Source organism: Epinephelus fuscoguttatus, linkage group LG8 (assembly GCF_011397635.1).
Source record: "Epinephelus fuscoguttatus linkage group LG8, E.fuscoguttatus.final_Chr_v1".
In the NCBI taxonomy this organism is placed as follows: Eukaryota; Metazoa; Chordata; class Actinopteri; order Perciformes; family Serranidae; genus Epinephelus; species Epinephelus fuscoguttatus.
In genome coordinates, this window is record NC_064759.1 from 20,306,959 (window position 1) to 20,323,102 (window position 16,144).

Genomic DNA, 16,144 nt, shown 5'->3' on the forward strand with positions numbered 1-16,144 from the left:
CCTGACATGTTCAGTTGTTGGTTGGATCCTGCCCCAAAGTTTTTTTTTTTGTTTTTTTTTAGAAATCACCCTGGACAGAAACATCAGGGCTCACTTTGCTGTTTTTCCGGTTGAATCCATTAATCAAATTTCCTCTCCTCATTTCCAGATTGCCAGAACAGACCTCCAGACAGCAGGATCAGATCACTGATGTGAAAAACACAAGAAAAAAAATGAACAGATCAAACACAAATCAAATTATTTCACAGTAAATTATTTAATAAGACTTGATTATTTACTTGGTTCTTGGAATACTATAAGGCAGTAGTAAAATGCTTGAATTCTAAATTTGTAAATCAAAAGTGGTATTGAGAACTACAAATGTAGCCTACATGGATAGACCAAAATTAACAGGCTTTCGTCAAGTAAACTGTAAAGTACAAAACCTAATTTCCTGTTTAAGCATTCAGCATTTACCAAAACAGTATGAAGGGGTATTAAAAACGTGTGTTTACTTGTACTTGCATTCATGGCATTGAGGTCAAGAGTCATATCTACTGAGCTGTTCAGTCATGTTTTCCACAACATTTAAAGGTCCTGTGTGTAGGATTTAGGGAGGTATATTGGAGGAAATGGAGTAGAATATAACAAGTGTGTTTCCTTTAGTGTATAATCATCTGAAAATAAGATTTGTTGTGTTTTTGTTATAAAATTATTTCTACATACAGAGCAGGTCCTCATCCACTGAGGTCATTTTGTTCTACGATAGTAAGAACACACTAACTAAACATGCCTCTAGATGGGGACATTTACACTTTCATGATTTCTACATAGTCAGCTGTCCTTCAGCAGCAAGAGCATCAGAATACACTGATATTTTAAAAGTGAAAGTGCTTAATTCAGTGGTTTTACCAGTTGAAATTGCCTGGTCTGTTTGTTTTGGAGAGGAAGACACCTCTACAGATTATTATGGATCAGAAAGAAGATGAGCAAACATTAAGTTGAGAAGAAAGGTGAGCACACATCAGCAGTTGCTGGGCTAGCAGCCCATTTGTTTATTCAGAGTTTTCATCAGTTCTAATGACCTGGTCATTGTAGATGACTTGGATTGGATATGATGTTTTTTTCAATATTCTGAGCACATGTTAGGCTATATTTTGTGCTACAATGACATTAAGCACTATTTTAATCTAAATGTTGAGGACTTTCCGTGAGTCCATAAAGTTAATGTAAGTGGAAAAGCTGTTATTTTATTTGTTAGTTGACATGATGTCAATATGGGACAACAGCTAAGTTTTTGTTGTTGTTGTTGCTGTTGTTTTGTTTTTTTTTACAACAAGAACAAGAACCACATTTTATGGCTGTGATACTGCAGTGCCAATGTGGCAATGCCATATCTCCATGATAAAAGAAAAGTCGGAGCAGAAGAGGGGCAACTGTGTCCACCTTGACAGGACAACATGGCCAGTGATGGATATAGCCATAGTAATTTCAAGGATAATCCTTTGAAAATAAACATTTGTTTATAAAGTCAATACTTGTTAAAATATCTTCCACAAAGCATTGTTTATTTTTCATGTACATAGAAAAATATTACATAGTTCTTTCCAGAAACTCTCTCTAGAAAATTATGAGGATACTGTATACCCTTAATATAAAGTGCTATCCTCTTTTTACTCAACATAAAACTTCACATAGTCAAATTATTATAAAATACCCACCATGTTTGAGATCTTCAGTGTAGAATATGAAGTCCACCCAGGTTGAAAAAATTACACACACACTTTCAAATTCCCAGACTAAATACAAAGGACCTGACCTCAGTGGTCTCTATGACCCTGCTTGTACTGATGTGTGCTAAGCAGAGGTGTGGACTTGAGTCACACGACTTGAACTCGATTTCAAATTTGATGACTCTGAGCTCAACTTGACAAAATCGAAAAAGACTGCAGCTCGACTTGGAATTTAACACCAATGACTTGAAAATATTTGATACCTTCCCCAAATCAAAAGTGTGCCACAAATCAGTTCATTTCCCTAAATTTCCTGAATAAACTAACATTAAGGCAACTTAACTTCCCAGATTCACTTGTTTGAACCAATGTAACCAAAGTTACAGGAGAGAACCATGAAGAACAATGTGACATTACTGAGCAGCAGTTGGAAAACATGACACCAAAGTTAATTTTCTTTGCGTACAAAAACGTGGTGGTTAACAGAAAAAGAATTGCAGTATGCAAAACATGTGAGTCAAAACTTACCGATGGAGATACAAAAACTTCTAACAAACTGCAAATTTTAAAAAGCATATATGATTTTTTTATTTACTCCATTGTAGACATTTACTTTTGTCAAGAACACATTATGAGTGTCAAAGTTTAGGACTTGGGACTTGACTTGAAATTTACCCGTTATGACTTACGACTTACTTATGACTTGCAAAACAATGACTTGTTTCCACCTCTGGTAATAACAAACATAAACCCATCACATTTCCTTCTATCCCTGTAGGGAAAGAGGTGTATTGGATTGTTTGAACATTTCAGTTGCTTTAAGACATTGTAAATTCTAAAGACTGCTGGGGGCCAGACATGTCAGCGCCTGAAAAATGTTGAGTGACTGATCCAACAAACTTTTCACTGTGGTGTGGGCCTGTAAAAATCTCGATTCTCCAGGATTACCTGCTTGAAGGAGGAAAATGAAATACTGTGCTGAATGAGATTTTTTTCATGTTCGAAACACATGATAACAACTTTACAGTACTGTCAATGGTATTTTTTTTTTTTTTTTTACATTATTTGTTGATTTCATTATTCTTTTGTTTCAGCAGCTAAAGGTACACAATAGGGAACGAGGGTTACGTGTATCCTGGCACTGGACCTGTACAGTATTTGCGTTGCTTATCTGCCATAAATCAAGGATTTCAAAAGACAAAGTTGTGTCTCTTTGACCAGACTGTACGCAGACAATCAATAATGGGAGTGTATGTTTCTTGTATGGGTTCATTCAGTCTCCTTTGTGTGACGTTACTGTGCCCACACCAACTAGATGGGAAAAAGAAAAAGAGAACTTGGCAACAGAAAGCAGGGATTTCATTTGAATGTGTTTACCAGTATTTCAAAAGATCATTGATATGGGTCAAACTTATTGCTGAGAGGTGTGAAACTGCTTCCGCTTCTGTTCTTTCCCACTTCACTTTGTGTGGGTGTGTTTCACAAGAACTTTCAGGCTATTCAAATTCACGTGCAACCATTTAAACCCAATGGCTACTGTAAACGGCCTATGAGACAGAGAGAAAGAGACTGAGGGAGTCGGTCTGTATGCATGGAGCTTATCTAGATGTTGTGTGGGGAGAAAAAAACAGCAGCTGTTGTTTTGAATCGTATATTTTTCATTCCACTTTCCAGGATGGCCGACTGTAGGATACTGAAACTATGTTGTGGTTTCTGTAAAGAAGCCTATGCGACTGAAATATGGATATTTGTCCGCCTACTATGTCATGTACGACCTACAGAAGCCTCTCTGTGACCTACTTTCCATACATAGTTGACTCTTGATGGGAACAGCCCCCCTTCCAAAGGTTGCTTAGCTTTGGGGAGTGTCCTTCCATGGCCTGCAGCTGTGAGCTCTGGCTGACACACAGAGTGTGTTGCGCAAGTCCTATGACGCTTTAAACAAAGTAGAAGGGAACTTTGACCGTGGACTTGTAGCCTATATTATGAGTTTATCTATCATGGTAGTTGTTTTGTATTTTTTAGACTTGGACCTGCAGACTCCCATAAAAACAACTGTGATAGTATCACCCATGACTTATGTCCTTATAAAGACAGGAACGTTAGAGTGGCATCTTTCAAAAGCAAACATTAAGTGAGTGCTGAAAGAAACACTAAAAATTGAAATATGAAGCCCAAAAGCTGAACGGTAATAGAAGAGAAAATGAATCCAATAAAACAATGTAACTTTGGTTGAACGATATAGAGGGCAAATTTTAAGATTTAAGAGCCCAGATAACACAAAAAATATTAAGAAGTTCCATTACCATATTAGCAAATGCCCAAAATAGTCTTGTATGTACTGTCATTTTCGTACTCTCTACAAGTTAAACAATCTTTTTCCCATACAAACCTGAGTCTACTAAAAACCATTTGAGGTGTTGTGGGTTAATTCAGCACAACTTAAAATTAAAGGGGAGGAATGTTCCCACTGAATGACCTGTAATGACTTACTACAGGTATAAAACAGTGTGACATTTATATGGTGCTCATTTGTGTGGTACTTTAACTCTGAATTCGGCCTTTGTATCAGCGCTCACACTGGATTATGGCACAAAGGTTAACTTCATACAGTAGGCCTACCTTGTGTATTCAGAAGATAGTCTGTAAATCAATATTTGAAGATGGATAAGGATCAAAAGTTCACATTTCCTTTCTTCTTTTCATTTCACTACTCTTGCACCAGTTGAAATATGATGAGAGGGCTAAATGACTGGTTTCAATAAAACGGTCAAGGTTTTGTTAAAGCAAGAAGACAGATGAGACATGGGGGATGGGCAGTTTACAGACAAGAGCCATATCATTACAGCCTGTTGCAGCTGTGTGTGAGCAGCACAACAGGTTTCTCCTGCGCAAACAGGAACTGAGGAGCAACAAATCCTTTTGTCACCTCGCAGAAAAAAGTAGGAAATGGGTCAACAAATCGCATTTACTTTATTATTCGAACAAAGGGTTGACGTTACATAACACTAAACTATATGTATTGTGAATTTAAACCATCATATGGTGTTTAATGTAAGCGCAGAGTTCATTTTTATGCCACAGAGACGGATTATGCCGTTTTGAAAGCGCTTGTTTTCTCACTTCTCTCAGGAGCTCCAACAAAGGAAAGGAGAGGAGGGTCAGCGATTGACGTCACCAGTCTGGCAACAGGCGTGAATGCGTCTGTCATTCTCGTCGGTGATTGGTCGTCGCGGTGGAACTCGGCGCGTGATTGGTCAGATCTGGGTTAGAACGGGCTACATATCTCTGCTGTAGATTCCATTTTGTTGCAATTCAGACGGAGTCAGGAGAGAGGAAGAAGTGGCGTCCTACGGCCACTGTTAACACCACTTAACCTTCGAGGGCGACGGATTTGTGGGAAATATAGCTTGCTGTGCTTTCTTACAAAGTCCGCCGAGGGATCTCAACGTTCAAACCGCATATTTTCTCGGACGAAAGGCTTCGACAACCAAGCCTGAGGAAGTCGGTAAGAGAATCAGTTTTGTGCCTCGTCGCCATATTGAGTTCACCGTTTCTTTGTTTTGGTTTGGTGCCAAAGCAGTGTGACCAAGAATTTTGACGCGTTATTTACTTAACCAAATGTTGGGGGTGTATATAAATCATAACGTGGATCGAAATGATGATTTAAACGTCTTTTTGTCGCAGAAGATCTACTTTATATGATCCTCTTGGTAGGACAAAGCGTCTGCATTAAGCCGTTAGGCGCACAAACAAAAGTGGGATAACATCGCAGTACGCTTATGTAAGATTTTGTTATGAGTCGCCATCATTTTATATATAACGTTTATGTTCTGACGAAAGGATTCGTGGTCAATGTTACACCAGTTATTGATTTTTTTTAAATTTTTTTTCTTTTTTTTTGCATTGCTGGATGCAATGACGCACTCTAAAATAGGACGTCCCATCATAAAAGACAACACTATGCTATTCTAAATTATAGACGAGCACTGCTAATTTATTAAGATTATTTAGCATCTCTAATTGACATTTTTCCCCCCCCATAGCCTTCGACTTCTTGGATCAATCGTGTGCCGAGGTGAATTGATGTTCAGCTCGGCTCCACGGGAAAACAACGCTCATTGGCACATGAAAACTTCAGACCTTGCTGGACACAGAAGTGCAGCGAGAAGTAGACAGAGGACTACTTCGAGGACCTGGGGACCGGTTGGAGGTGAAAGATTGAAGAGAGAGCTCTGCTTCATCAACTTTCTGACAACAAAGAGGTGAGCTGGGGCTGTTTTGCTCTGGGCTGTGTGTGTGGGGGAGGGGCGGCGCAGGCTTGGCTGTCTGGTGTTCCTGCACGTAACCCTCTGTGCTTGTTTTCGTCGAGGCTGGTGCAAGTGTGTACGTGCTGTGTGGACGGATTAGGCTTTGTCACGTTTACACTGACAATAAATAGAAATGTAATCGATCACAATATATTCCAAAGATTTCAGTGCACTGAAGTAATAATATATTTTAATCGTTTAGGTGACACGTAGTGCAGAAGCAGTATGGGAGGTGGAGAGAGATATAACATTCCAGTTTCCCACCCTGAGCGCCCTTTGCCAAAGAAGAACCATCAACTTGGCCGGGCTAAGCAGAGAAGCCGTGACCAGAACGGAGTAGCAGCTTCTGCAGGAGGGGCAGGTGGTCTTCATCATCACGGCCACCGCCGAAGTGACAAAGGCGTTGCATACCACAGGTCTCCGGAGGCGCGGCAGGCCGCGTCTGCAGAGAAGAATGCTTCTGTCCGCTTTGCCACCTATGATCAGAACTGGGAGGGTGCAGTGTCTCACCTCAACACGCTCCTGGCAACACAGGGAAGTCCAAGCTACGCAGGGCCTAAGTTCAGCGAGCCACCCTCGCCCAGCGTGTTGCCCAAACCCCCCAGCCACTGGGTGTCCTTCCCAATAGGCTCCTGTGACAACAGGGAGATGATGGCCTTCCAGCTCAAGAGCCTCCTCAAGGTGCAAGCCTGAGAGGGATACCCACACTCGATTGAAAAGCCAATGTATGAACTGGGACTCTTCAGAGGGCACCCACTCACCCACCAGGAACACCTCAGTGCTGTAATACTTTTTAGCTGTTTTTAGATCGACCTCTTTTGGTGTAGAGAGCATTTGCAGTAATGTTGACTGTGAATGTTTATTCAACACTCAATTTTTTAAACCAATGTTTCAAAATATTACAGCTTTGAAGTCTTGCTGGTCGGTAATGCCTTCAGCGGAGTCAGTTTCTGTGACTGATGAACTGGATATCCTTTCTACTTCTGTTTTTGTTATTTTTATTGTTGGCTGTCAAAAGCAGATTGAGTGTGCTTTGCCACCACAAACAAGGGTTATAGGATAGGTCAGGTAAATTCCCATCACTTTTACGGTCCATTTCTGTGGACAGACATGCTTTTTCATTTCACAAGTTTTATGATGAGCCTTTGGGGTCACCTCTAAAGCTTCAGGTGCTAAAGCAAAATCACATTTGTAGCATATTTTTTGACTAGGGCCCGCCTTTTCATTTATGTATGACAATCCTTGTTTGGAATGGGAAAAGACACTCGACTGCAATTCTGCAGGGAAAGAAGCTATCTTACTGGAGGTCAAAAGTATAACCTCAAACTGAAGGGTAAAAAGAGACCATGGCACACGGGCCTTGGACTGTCAACTCCTGTACCTTTTTTATTGCGCTGTGCGCACATGCACTATAGGAGTTGGGCTGGTCCTCGGCCTACAACACTCTATCATAGCATTATTTTGTACAAGTCCTTGATTGTTGTGGTTGAAAGATGTATGAAGTGTTTGTAACCAAAGCAATGTTTTTGCTGTATTTTTTTTTTTTTTCTCCTTTTTTGGACAAATGTGGTCGGCTTTTTTGCCTTTGCCACTAACCTTGCCAGCCCGAGTGGTGAATGGGTCTGAGCCCCCAGGGTCACTTCTAGCTGTTCATCTGTTCCAATCAGTACTGTTATGCTCCTCAGTCTCAGCCTTTTCAGGACAGAGCTGCAGCTTTAACACGCGGAAGAGGGCCTGGCTTAGTTGTGGGACTGTTGAGTTTCACTTTCTAAGCCATGTGACGTGGTCCTGTTGGCTGCATGCATTTGTAAGCAGTGTAAGGCAGAGCTGAGGACGCTTTCTGAATTGAAGTGGCCCCAGGGACTCAACATGAGGCAGCAGGCTGGTGTTTATGTTTACAAAGTAGGTCGTGGTGGTTGACCATCCCATAATCAACAGACACTCTCTGCCTCTTGCCTCTGCCTCTTGTTTACCCTCTTGCACTGCAATCAGACTAGTTTTGAATAAGTTACAGGCCAGGATGCTATTGAAATGATGGAGGCGTAATTGACTATCTCCCTATGGATTCTCTATTTTTGTGATTCAATCCTCTGAGGCTCTTTTTGCTTTCCCCTTGCAGAATTGTTGGTGTTTATAGCCAGCCTAAAGATGACAAAACAAAGTATGAGAGCTTGTTAATGTGTTCAAGAGCCATGTAAATAATGAAATAATGAAATGTATAAAGTACTTGTAGCATATGTACATTTGCAGGCCGAGTTTGAGGCCTGTATGACAAAAGTATTTTTAGTAATAACACTGAATGTATAAGACATGCTAAGGACGTGTCTTGACTTCAATACTGAAGAATATTTTTGTTAAAAAAAACTGCCTATAGCATTTCTCAGTACCCCTGCACTGTTATCTTTCCAGAGATCTTGCACATGTTTTTTATTGTTTTGTATTATGCAGTGTAGGGTGAAATATGCGTAGTGCAAATGACATAAAACTGCAAAACACAATTGGATCCTAGAGGAGACTTGCCCATGTATGAATTCAAGTTCTGAATGTGCTTACAGTCTGTAAGCGTGATGCTTTTAATCTTGAGTTGACCTGTTTGTGCCTAAGTTGAAATCCATGCTGAAACTGAATATTTTCATTAGGTGGCAATGCCACAAATTGACCAAATGTTGTTGTTTTTTTTTTTAAACCAGAACCATCTTCAGTTCTCAGCTGTTCTTCCGCCAGCTGACAACTGAACTTGGCCCCATGCTGTTTAAGTTCTACGTTCGAAGGGTTCATGTTAACATTTTCTTTCTTGCTGTGATTGAATTGTGCATGGCAGTCTCCTGTATTCAAAATTTTAAACATGTAACAAATTGGCTGTTAATTTGTCCCCCCTGATGAAATGTCACCGAAGATAAAATGAAAATGCCCTGTTAATGATTGGTATGAATTGGATGTTTAAAAAAAGGCAAATGTAAAAGAATGCACTGAATTGATGACAAATTTTTACAAAAAGAAAAAATAAATCCCTTTCCCCCTCCCCCTATTTTTGTCTGTGCTTGAGTATCTTCTGACTGGTGCTAACATTTAGCATTAGTATCACCCAGGAATAGACTTAATGTATTCATTGCCATCATATCCAGTGATTGTTAGAGCAGGGTGTCTACAGGACACTTTAACTGGTTTTAAAGATGTTTACAATGCCATTTCTGACCAAAGCATGACAATTTAGCTTTTCATATATAATGCACTGCAGGTAATTTTTAGGCTCAACAAATATGTATGTTGTCCTTTGCAAAGGTAGGTTTTCTGTAGTTATTAGTTAATCTACAGCAGGATTGTTACATCATAAATTCAGTTGGGCTGGGACCAGAAAAGTTTCACACATTTTCAGCAGCAAGCAACCTATAAAAACCTTTTTAGCTTTTGGTAATGACCAAATGCAAATCAATGTAGTAAAAGTAGCAATGTTTATAGTGTACGGCAGGTTGCCGCCTCCTGTCGTATCTATAAGCTTACTGGTTACTGAAATATCTATCAAAGGGCTGTGGGTCAAGTAAAACACAGACAGCTTCTCCAAGGAACTTTCACTTTCCACTTCCATCTCCCCAAATAAGGAAGGACAACTCCCAATAGACAAGAGTGGCATCTCACCTCTTGTTTATCACTCCGCCAAACTTCATTACTCTTATTACCTGCACATAAGTTGTGCAATAGTAAATAGTTCCCAAATGTAATGTGAGGAGCAAATTAAATGAGTGTCCTGAACATTAAATAATGTTGCTGCAAAGTAACTAACAATGAAAAACAAGAAATTGTACTTGATTCGCCCTCATGAAAATAAATCCCCTCTTACAGCAGTTTCACATTTTAAATAAAATATTCTTAGTCACATATCTGACCGATGAACATCCTACTGTGCAGAAAAACAATTAAGAAGAGCTACCGATGTTATCGACAGAGCACAGACATCAGTATTAATCATTCATTCTGCTCTCTGTCCACCCTCTCCTGCGAGACTGTCTGCAGGTGGATTACCTCAGGTACATTTTAGATAAGTGGCAAACACAAACATGAAACCACACCTTTAGCAAGTAACGATGTAAGAGCCAATAGTACTGGCTGTCTTTAATTTGACTCTGGGCTTCTGTACGTTTCCCTGGCCAGGCCACTCAGATTGCTCCTGGGCCAGATAAATAGGCCTGATGTACAGTACTCTTAACAGGTAAGTATAAAGTAAAAAGACAGTATTGGGTTCAGTGGAAGGCTTAAGGATGTGTACCATCAGAAATGTGGACTTAAATACAGAACAACTTGACTTGTTTTACCAAAAAGGGATTAAAGATGAATGAATGAAATCAGATAAAATGCATGGCAATAAAGACAGCAAAAATTCAAACTTGACCACTATTAAGTGACTTTTAAGACCTAATATTTATAAAAGTGAATTTAAGATTTTAATGACCTGCGGACCAGCCTGGACTGCAGGAGCGTTCATTCATTGCAATCCGAGTCACAGTTCAACTTGTGGGGTCAGAAAATAAGCGTTAAGGCTTCTTCATTTCTTTATTGACAAAGCATACCAAGTAAACTAGGATAACAGTACTAAGGAACACTTGAAATATTCAACTGACTTTGTTTCACTCGCTGGAACAAAGTACAAGAGAAATGAATACAGTTTATCTTAAACATATTGTTACATACAATACTGGACAAAGTATAAGGTAGCAAATAACTGTCATTCCATTCATCATCCATTGCAACAGTATTTACAGCTACTATAGTATACAGCAGTATAACAGTGCCCGTGACACCAGGCATCCAAGAACAGCATAGTTAGTTAATACTGGTTAGTCAGGGCCTGAAATTCAGGTTAGTAATTTGTGTTTTTATGACACACAAAAAATAGAGCCAAAGTGAAACAGGCATCATACTAACAAATGATGTAAATATTGCTAACTCAGAGTACAAAAATACTGGCAATGCCAAACTTTATTTTACCTTCAGCAACTCTTATTATACAAGTCCGAGCTTAAACTGATAACGATCATCTGTGCTTTCATAGATCACTTTAGAACAAAAAACATTTTCTCTATAACAAATGTCTGAGCTCCTGCTGCTCTCTTCCCTTTGGCAACAGACTTCATAATGTGGTGATAACAAATGCAAACACTCTACTTATCGTAGCCGAACAGAAACATCCTCAGAGACAGATTAACACGGCTTTGGTGAGACAGTCAGTCAGTGGCCTCCGGACTTGCGTCCAGCCCACGACCTGGAGCGAGAGCGTGACCGGGACAGGGATCTAGAGTAGGAGCGTGACGGGGATCGTCCACCGGGCTGTTTGTGGGAGCTGGAGGTTGGGTGGAAGTCCTCCGCCGGGCTGTGGGATCTGGACTGGCTCTTTTTACCTTTGGGCATGGGTCTGGAGGGTGAAGGGGAGCGGGACGCAGAGTGGCTACGTGAGCCTGCTGCATGGTGTGTCCTGTGGTGCTCACGAGGAGGACCTCTGTACCTGGAAGGATGATCATTATGTTTAAAATAATACAACAGTCTTTACTTATTTTACATACTACAAGACAACCAATGAGCCTACTTTTCATTTTCATGGCTTCTGCTCCGTCTGTGTCGACTATAGGACCGAGATCTGTAAAGAGAACAAAAACACAAACCAGTTTTTCAGGGTGTAACTTAGACATTATAAAAGACCTGGTGCACCACCTTATTCCTGGATAGAGGAACAATGACGTCTTGTAATTTGGCAGTGTATAACTTCCTGCTTTTTTAAAGACCAAACTGGTTTATACCAGCTCCAAAGTGCCTAAAATAGTCAGAATACACAAGTACCTTACGGTTAACTGCACTTAGATATTCTTTTTCTTTTTATTAGTGTGCTGGGGAATGAAGAGAACGATCACACCTGAACTAAAACCACACATGGTGCTTCAGATATGACATTATGATGTATCATGTGATGTTATGTAACCTAGATGTTAGTTTAAGTCACAGGTGGGTTCACTTAAAAACCCTACTAGGGTCAGGTATTGAAAATATTTGATACCAGAGCCAATATAATGTCATGTCAGTACCGACACTGAAACAGTACTTTTCCCACTACCTTAGTTTGGATAAAATTTGGAGCTAAATGTTGTGCCTGGAGCACGTTGTGTATTAATGATACTCGTTACCTGTAGAGGTTGGAAAAAGATATACGTTTCTTCCCTGTTCCAAAACCAAAATCAAACCCTGAAAGGTGTAGGGTTAGCTAGCTAGCTACTGAAGATATAGCCTACTGAATGTATACACATGCTGCTTTTGCTTTTTAATGATTATAACAGTGAAAAAAAGACTGACCCTGCTGTACAGGAACCAGTGAAGGGAAGCAGGGAAACTTTGCTGATATTCAACCAGCTGTGTGTCGTCACACTGTGGGCAGATGAACATTGTTTGGCTTCCCCTGGAGATCCCCGCGATCAGCAGTGATGTGGTGGTTCACTTTCACACTGTGATCTGTAGCCTATAGTTCGGCTTTAGCTTCTAACTATCTTTGTCTTTTTAACCTGTTGTTGCTGCTGAGTCAGTTTGACATCCTGGATATATCCTTCAAACACAGACTGTAGACCCCTCTGTCTGCTTCTCTCTGGAATCACTCTTTCATTTTCCCAAAATATGATGGTATTTCTTCAGGGAGTGCAGTTAGTTACAGTGTGGGCTCCATGCTTACTCTGACAGCTTCACGGACCATCACAAAGGGGCGGGGCTTAGTGAAGGGTCAGTTGAGTGTGGATAACATGATAAACCTCAGCATTGCAACAAAGAAATCATAGGTTCCATAACAAAGTGATAAACAATTTAGTTTTTCATTGAAGTGTCTGAAGAGCTACTGTAGGTGCAATAAAACAAAGTTACCAACAACTCACTCTCTAGGGCTCTCAGACCTCCGGGGACGGCGCTCATAGGAAGGGCTGCGAGACCTGCGTCTATCGTAGCTACGGCTCCTGGACCGTCTTCGACGACTATCCCGATCATCGTCGTAGCGGGAGAAACTGCGAGGAGAATGGCGCTCCTTGGACTTCATCTGGTTAGGGGCTTGATGAAGAATTTACATCAGAACATTATGTGGTTGTGGTTATGAACTCAGTATGTTATGATGTGGAATTCAGATTACAGAAGTTAAATGTGCGCTGCTTTGAACTGCAAACTGTTCATACTCTTTCTGTCCCCCTGGGCGAACTGGATCTCGATCTGACGCCCACAAACCCATTTACGATCCAGGTTGTGAAGAGCGTCCTCGGCATCCCGGACATCTTCAAATGTGCTGTATTGTTAAGGCCTTTTGATTTTGAAATGTGTAAAATTGGGACAGAAAAAGCTGCACACATGCACAACAATTACAAAAATAAAGGCTGCCACACAGGTTGGCAGCTGCAGTCTATAAAACACAGCTACTGGAGTTAGATCAGTGTGGTGCAACATCAGTTATTTCAGGTAATTTAAAAGTGAAATTAATGAAATTTCATTGTCTTCAGTCTGCAATTAAAAAACATAAAACTGAATCAATGGGCCCACTTGTGATTTCAAATTGTGAAGACAAGACAAATATTGATGGTGATCAAATTCGGTAGGATACAAAACATTAGACTGTTACCTTTAACATGCTTGACCTTTGACCTTGAGCTTGATCTTTATTGTCTTGGCAGAAGAACTTGAGGTTTCCTGCTTGTCTTTGCCCAATAAACACTTTGCTTTTCCTCCCTTTGGTAGACAAATGGAAGCCTGGGTGCTCTCTTTTCTCCTCTTTGTATCTTCATGCTTTTGCTCTCTCTTTATTTTCCCAATTCCACTACCGCTTGTCGCCTGGGTGTCTTTGGCTTGAATCTACTCTACAACCGCCTTTCAACTTTCTTTGGTGTGGGGTCTCCAGAACTGTATCTTTATCATTCTAAGGCAACAACAACAGAAGAAATATTGGTTAGGAATAAGTTTAAATATGAAAACAATATACTAGATAACACATCATACCTAAAGAATAAAATTACATTAAAAAACAAACAAATATTCCCATTGTCAGGTCAGGTGTCACCGAACCAACTGTAACCCAAAAAATATATTAAATACTTTACAATCCCTTTGTGAAAACACAATTTCTAAATTAACATGAAAAGAATAAAGGATATTGAATGTAAGCAAATCCTCTTGCCCGTCGTGTATAGAAGTCAAGTGGAATGTAGACATCTACAATAGGCCCATAACGACCAAACTCACGTCGTAAATCCTCTGGCCTAAAGTGTCATGAAATAAAACATTTATTCTGTTGGCTGACATATGAGCTTAGCTGGAGCCCAGTGTTCAAGGTATACACAAGAGCTGGTGCCAGCACAGCATATGACAAAACTTATTTGCAGACATATCCAATTACTGTCTCACTCCAAATGTATGCTTCCTTATTTAAAAATAAAAACCCAGCCAGCCAACTTCATACATCTGTAACAGCCACTGAAGCTAGATATGGCATGCATTATATCTCAACAGAGGGGTCAAATCACAGGGGGTTAGTTACCTGAAAATGACCAACATTTTGCTAAATTTATTACAGTGACATTTCAGACGTTCTGTGGACTTACAACATGAGCAATTCAAGGATTTTGAACATGGATACACTAGATTTTAGGGTCAAATAACAGAAACACATTTAAATGTAAATGAGTTGCTGGGAACTATTTCTTCTGCGTAAAACCAATTAAAAACTTTGCAGAGCAAGGTCTGTGTAACTGCGATTTTTTTTAGCACCAAATTCCATTCACACTGTATTGGGGTGGTAGTATGAGTTTCGGAGGGGGACATCTTAATACCCTGGCACTGGCACACATAAATCCCAAATTATCTGCCAGATAGCCATCTCTTGGGGCAAAAGAGAGATTATGTCTTTTGTGATTTGGGTTAACTTTAACGACATTGTTTATTTGTGTTTCATTAATAACAGAAACAACATGTACTTCTTGAGAGGTATTTGCAATTCCAAATACATACAAAAGTCTGCAATAGCTGAGTGAAGACAGTTTTTGCCTTCTTAACATTAAGTGGGAGGATTAATTATACTTTAAAAGATGTCAGCAACACACACCTAATTGGCTTGAATTTCTCGTAATGTATTGTGTTGAAAACTACAAGTATTACAGGCTTAATGAGGCATTTCGCCTTCCTTTATTACGTTTCCGACATGTAAATGTACAGTGACCTTATCTTGACATTTCATAGGAGTCTGCCTGCAACAGTATCCGGTGCATGTCTATTTTATGCTCCTGTTAGGTAACATTAATAATTGACTCAACTGGGGGCGTGACGTTTATTAAGGGTTAACGGTAGGGTCTAAAACAAAAATAGACTTTGTCTTCAATGTGCACGTAACGTAATTCCCACCAGACAACACAGACTATTACTGCAGCCACGCTGGACTATTAATATACCTGTATGCCCATAATATAAAATGCATCTTGCTTTAAGGGGGGAGTGGTGTGACGTCAGCAGCAACAACACCAGCTTCTTGGTTGCTAACGTTAGGTGCCAGTTAGCAAACCTTATGCGGGGAAATGTACTGAATGATGGGATGTTAGCTGATATCCGAAACAATATTCGGTTAAAAAATAACTACCACACCTTTTAAGGTCCATCCCCGATTGTAAACATTCGTAACGTTGACGTCACGTAGCTATTTTGGTGATGACAAATATGTTTGCTAACTGACTAGCATTAGCTTGTCCGTGCACGTTAGCAGGGGTAAAATGACAACATACCTGGACTCGTCGGCGATGTTTCTAACGAAGAGAGACGTGTTAGGCGGCCTCAGGTACCTCGCCATTTTGTAAAGGCCCGATACTGCGATTTAGCGGCCGTGAATTTGTTTACTTAGGCTGTATTTTCAAACCCTGCTGCTTTACCTCAGCCGACACCAACTCAGCTACGTGGTCACACTGTTTCCTGCACACTGCGCATGCGCAGAAATGTACAGCCACGAAGACAGGCATACACACACCTGACCTCTCATCAAACTATTATGTAATATAGATTTACATTATTCCATTGTTTTCTTTTACTTATATATTTAGGCCTGCTGCTTGCCTGACAGATATACAAAGGACC

At 40.2% G+C, this 16,144-nt stretch overlaps 2 protein-coding genes across 2 annotated transcripts; one reads left to right on the forward strand and one right to left on the reverse strand.

Moving 5' to 3' along the window:
* The first annotated feature begins 5,013 nt into the window (after positions 1–5,013).
* pnrc2 (proline-rich nuclear receptor coactivator 2) lies at positions 5,014–9,050 on the forward strand. The gene is made up of 3 exons (XM_049582702.1): positions 5,014–5,220; positions 5,759–5,977; positions 6,225–9,050. The coding sequence occupies exon 3, from the start codon at positions 6,248–6,250 to the stop codon at positions 6,713–6,715; it is 468 nt and encodes a 155-aa protein (XP_049438659.1). The 5' UTR covers positions 5,014–5,220; positions 5,759–5,977; positions 6,225–6,247; the 3' UTR covers positions 6,716–9,050.
* A 1,479-nt stretch (positions 9,051–10,529) lies between these two features.
* On the reverse strand, positions 10,530–16,115 carry srsf10a (serine and arginine rich splicing factor 10a). The gene is made up of 6 exons (XM_049582705.1): positions 15,799–16,115; positions 14,182–14,286; positions 13,216–13,319; positions 12,925–13,093; positions 11,601–11,651; positions 10,530–11,519 (listed from the first exon to the last, which is right to left on the reverse strand). Exons 1-6 carry the CDS (start codon positions 15,861–15,863, stop codon positions 11,246–11,248), a joined length of 768 nt encoding a protein of 255 aa, XP_049438662.1. The 5' UTR covers positions 15,864–16,115; the 3' UTR covers positions 10,530–11,245.
* Positions 16,116–16,144: the final 29 nt, after the last annotated feature.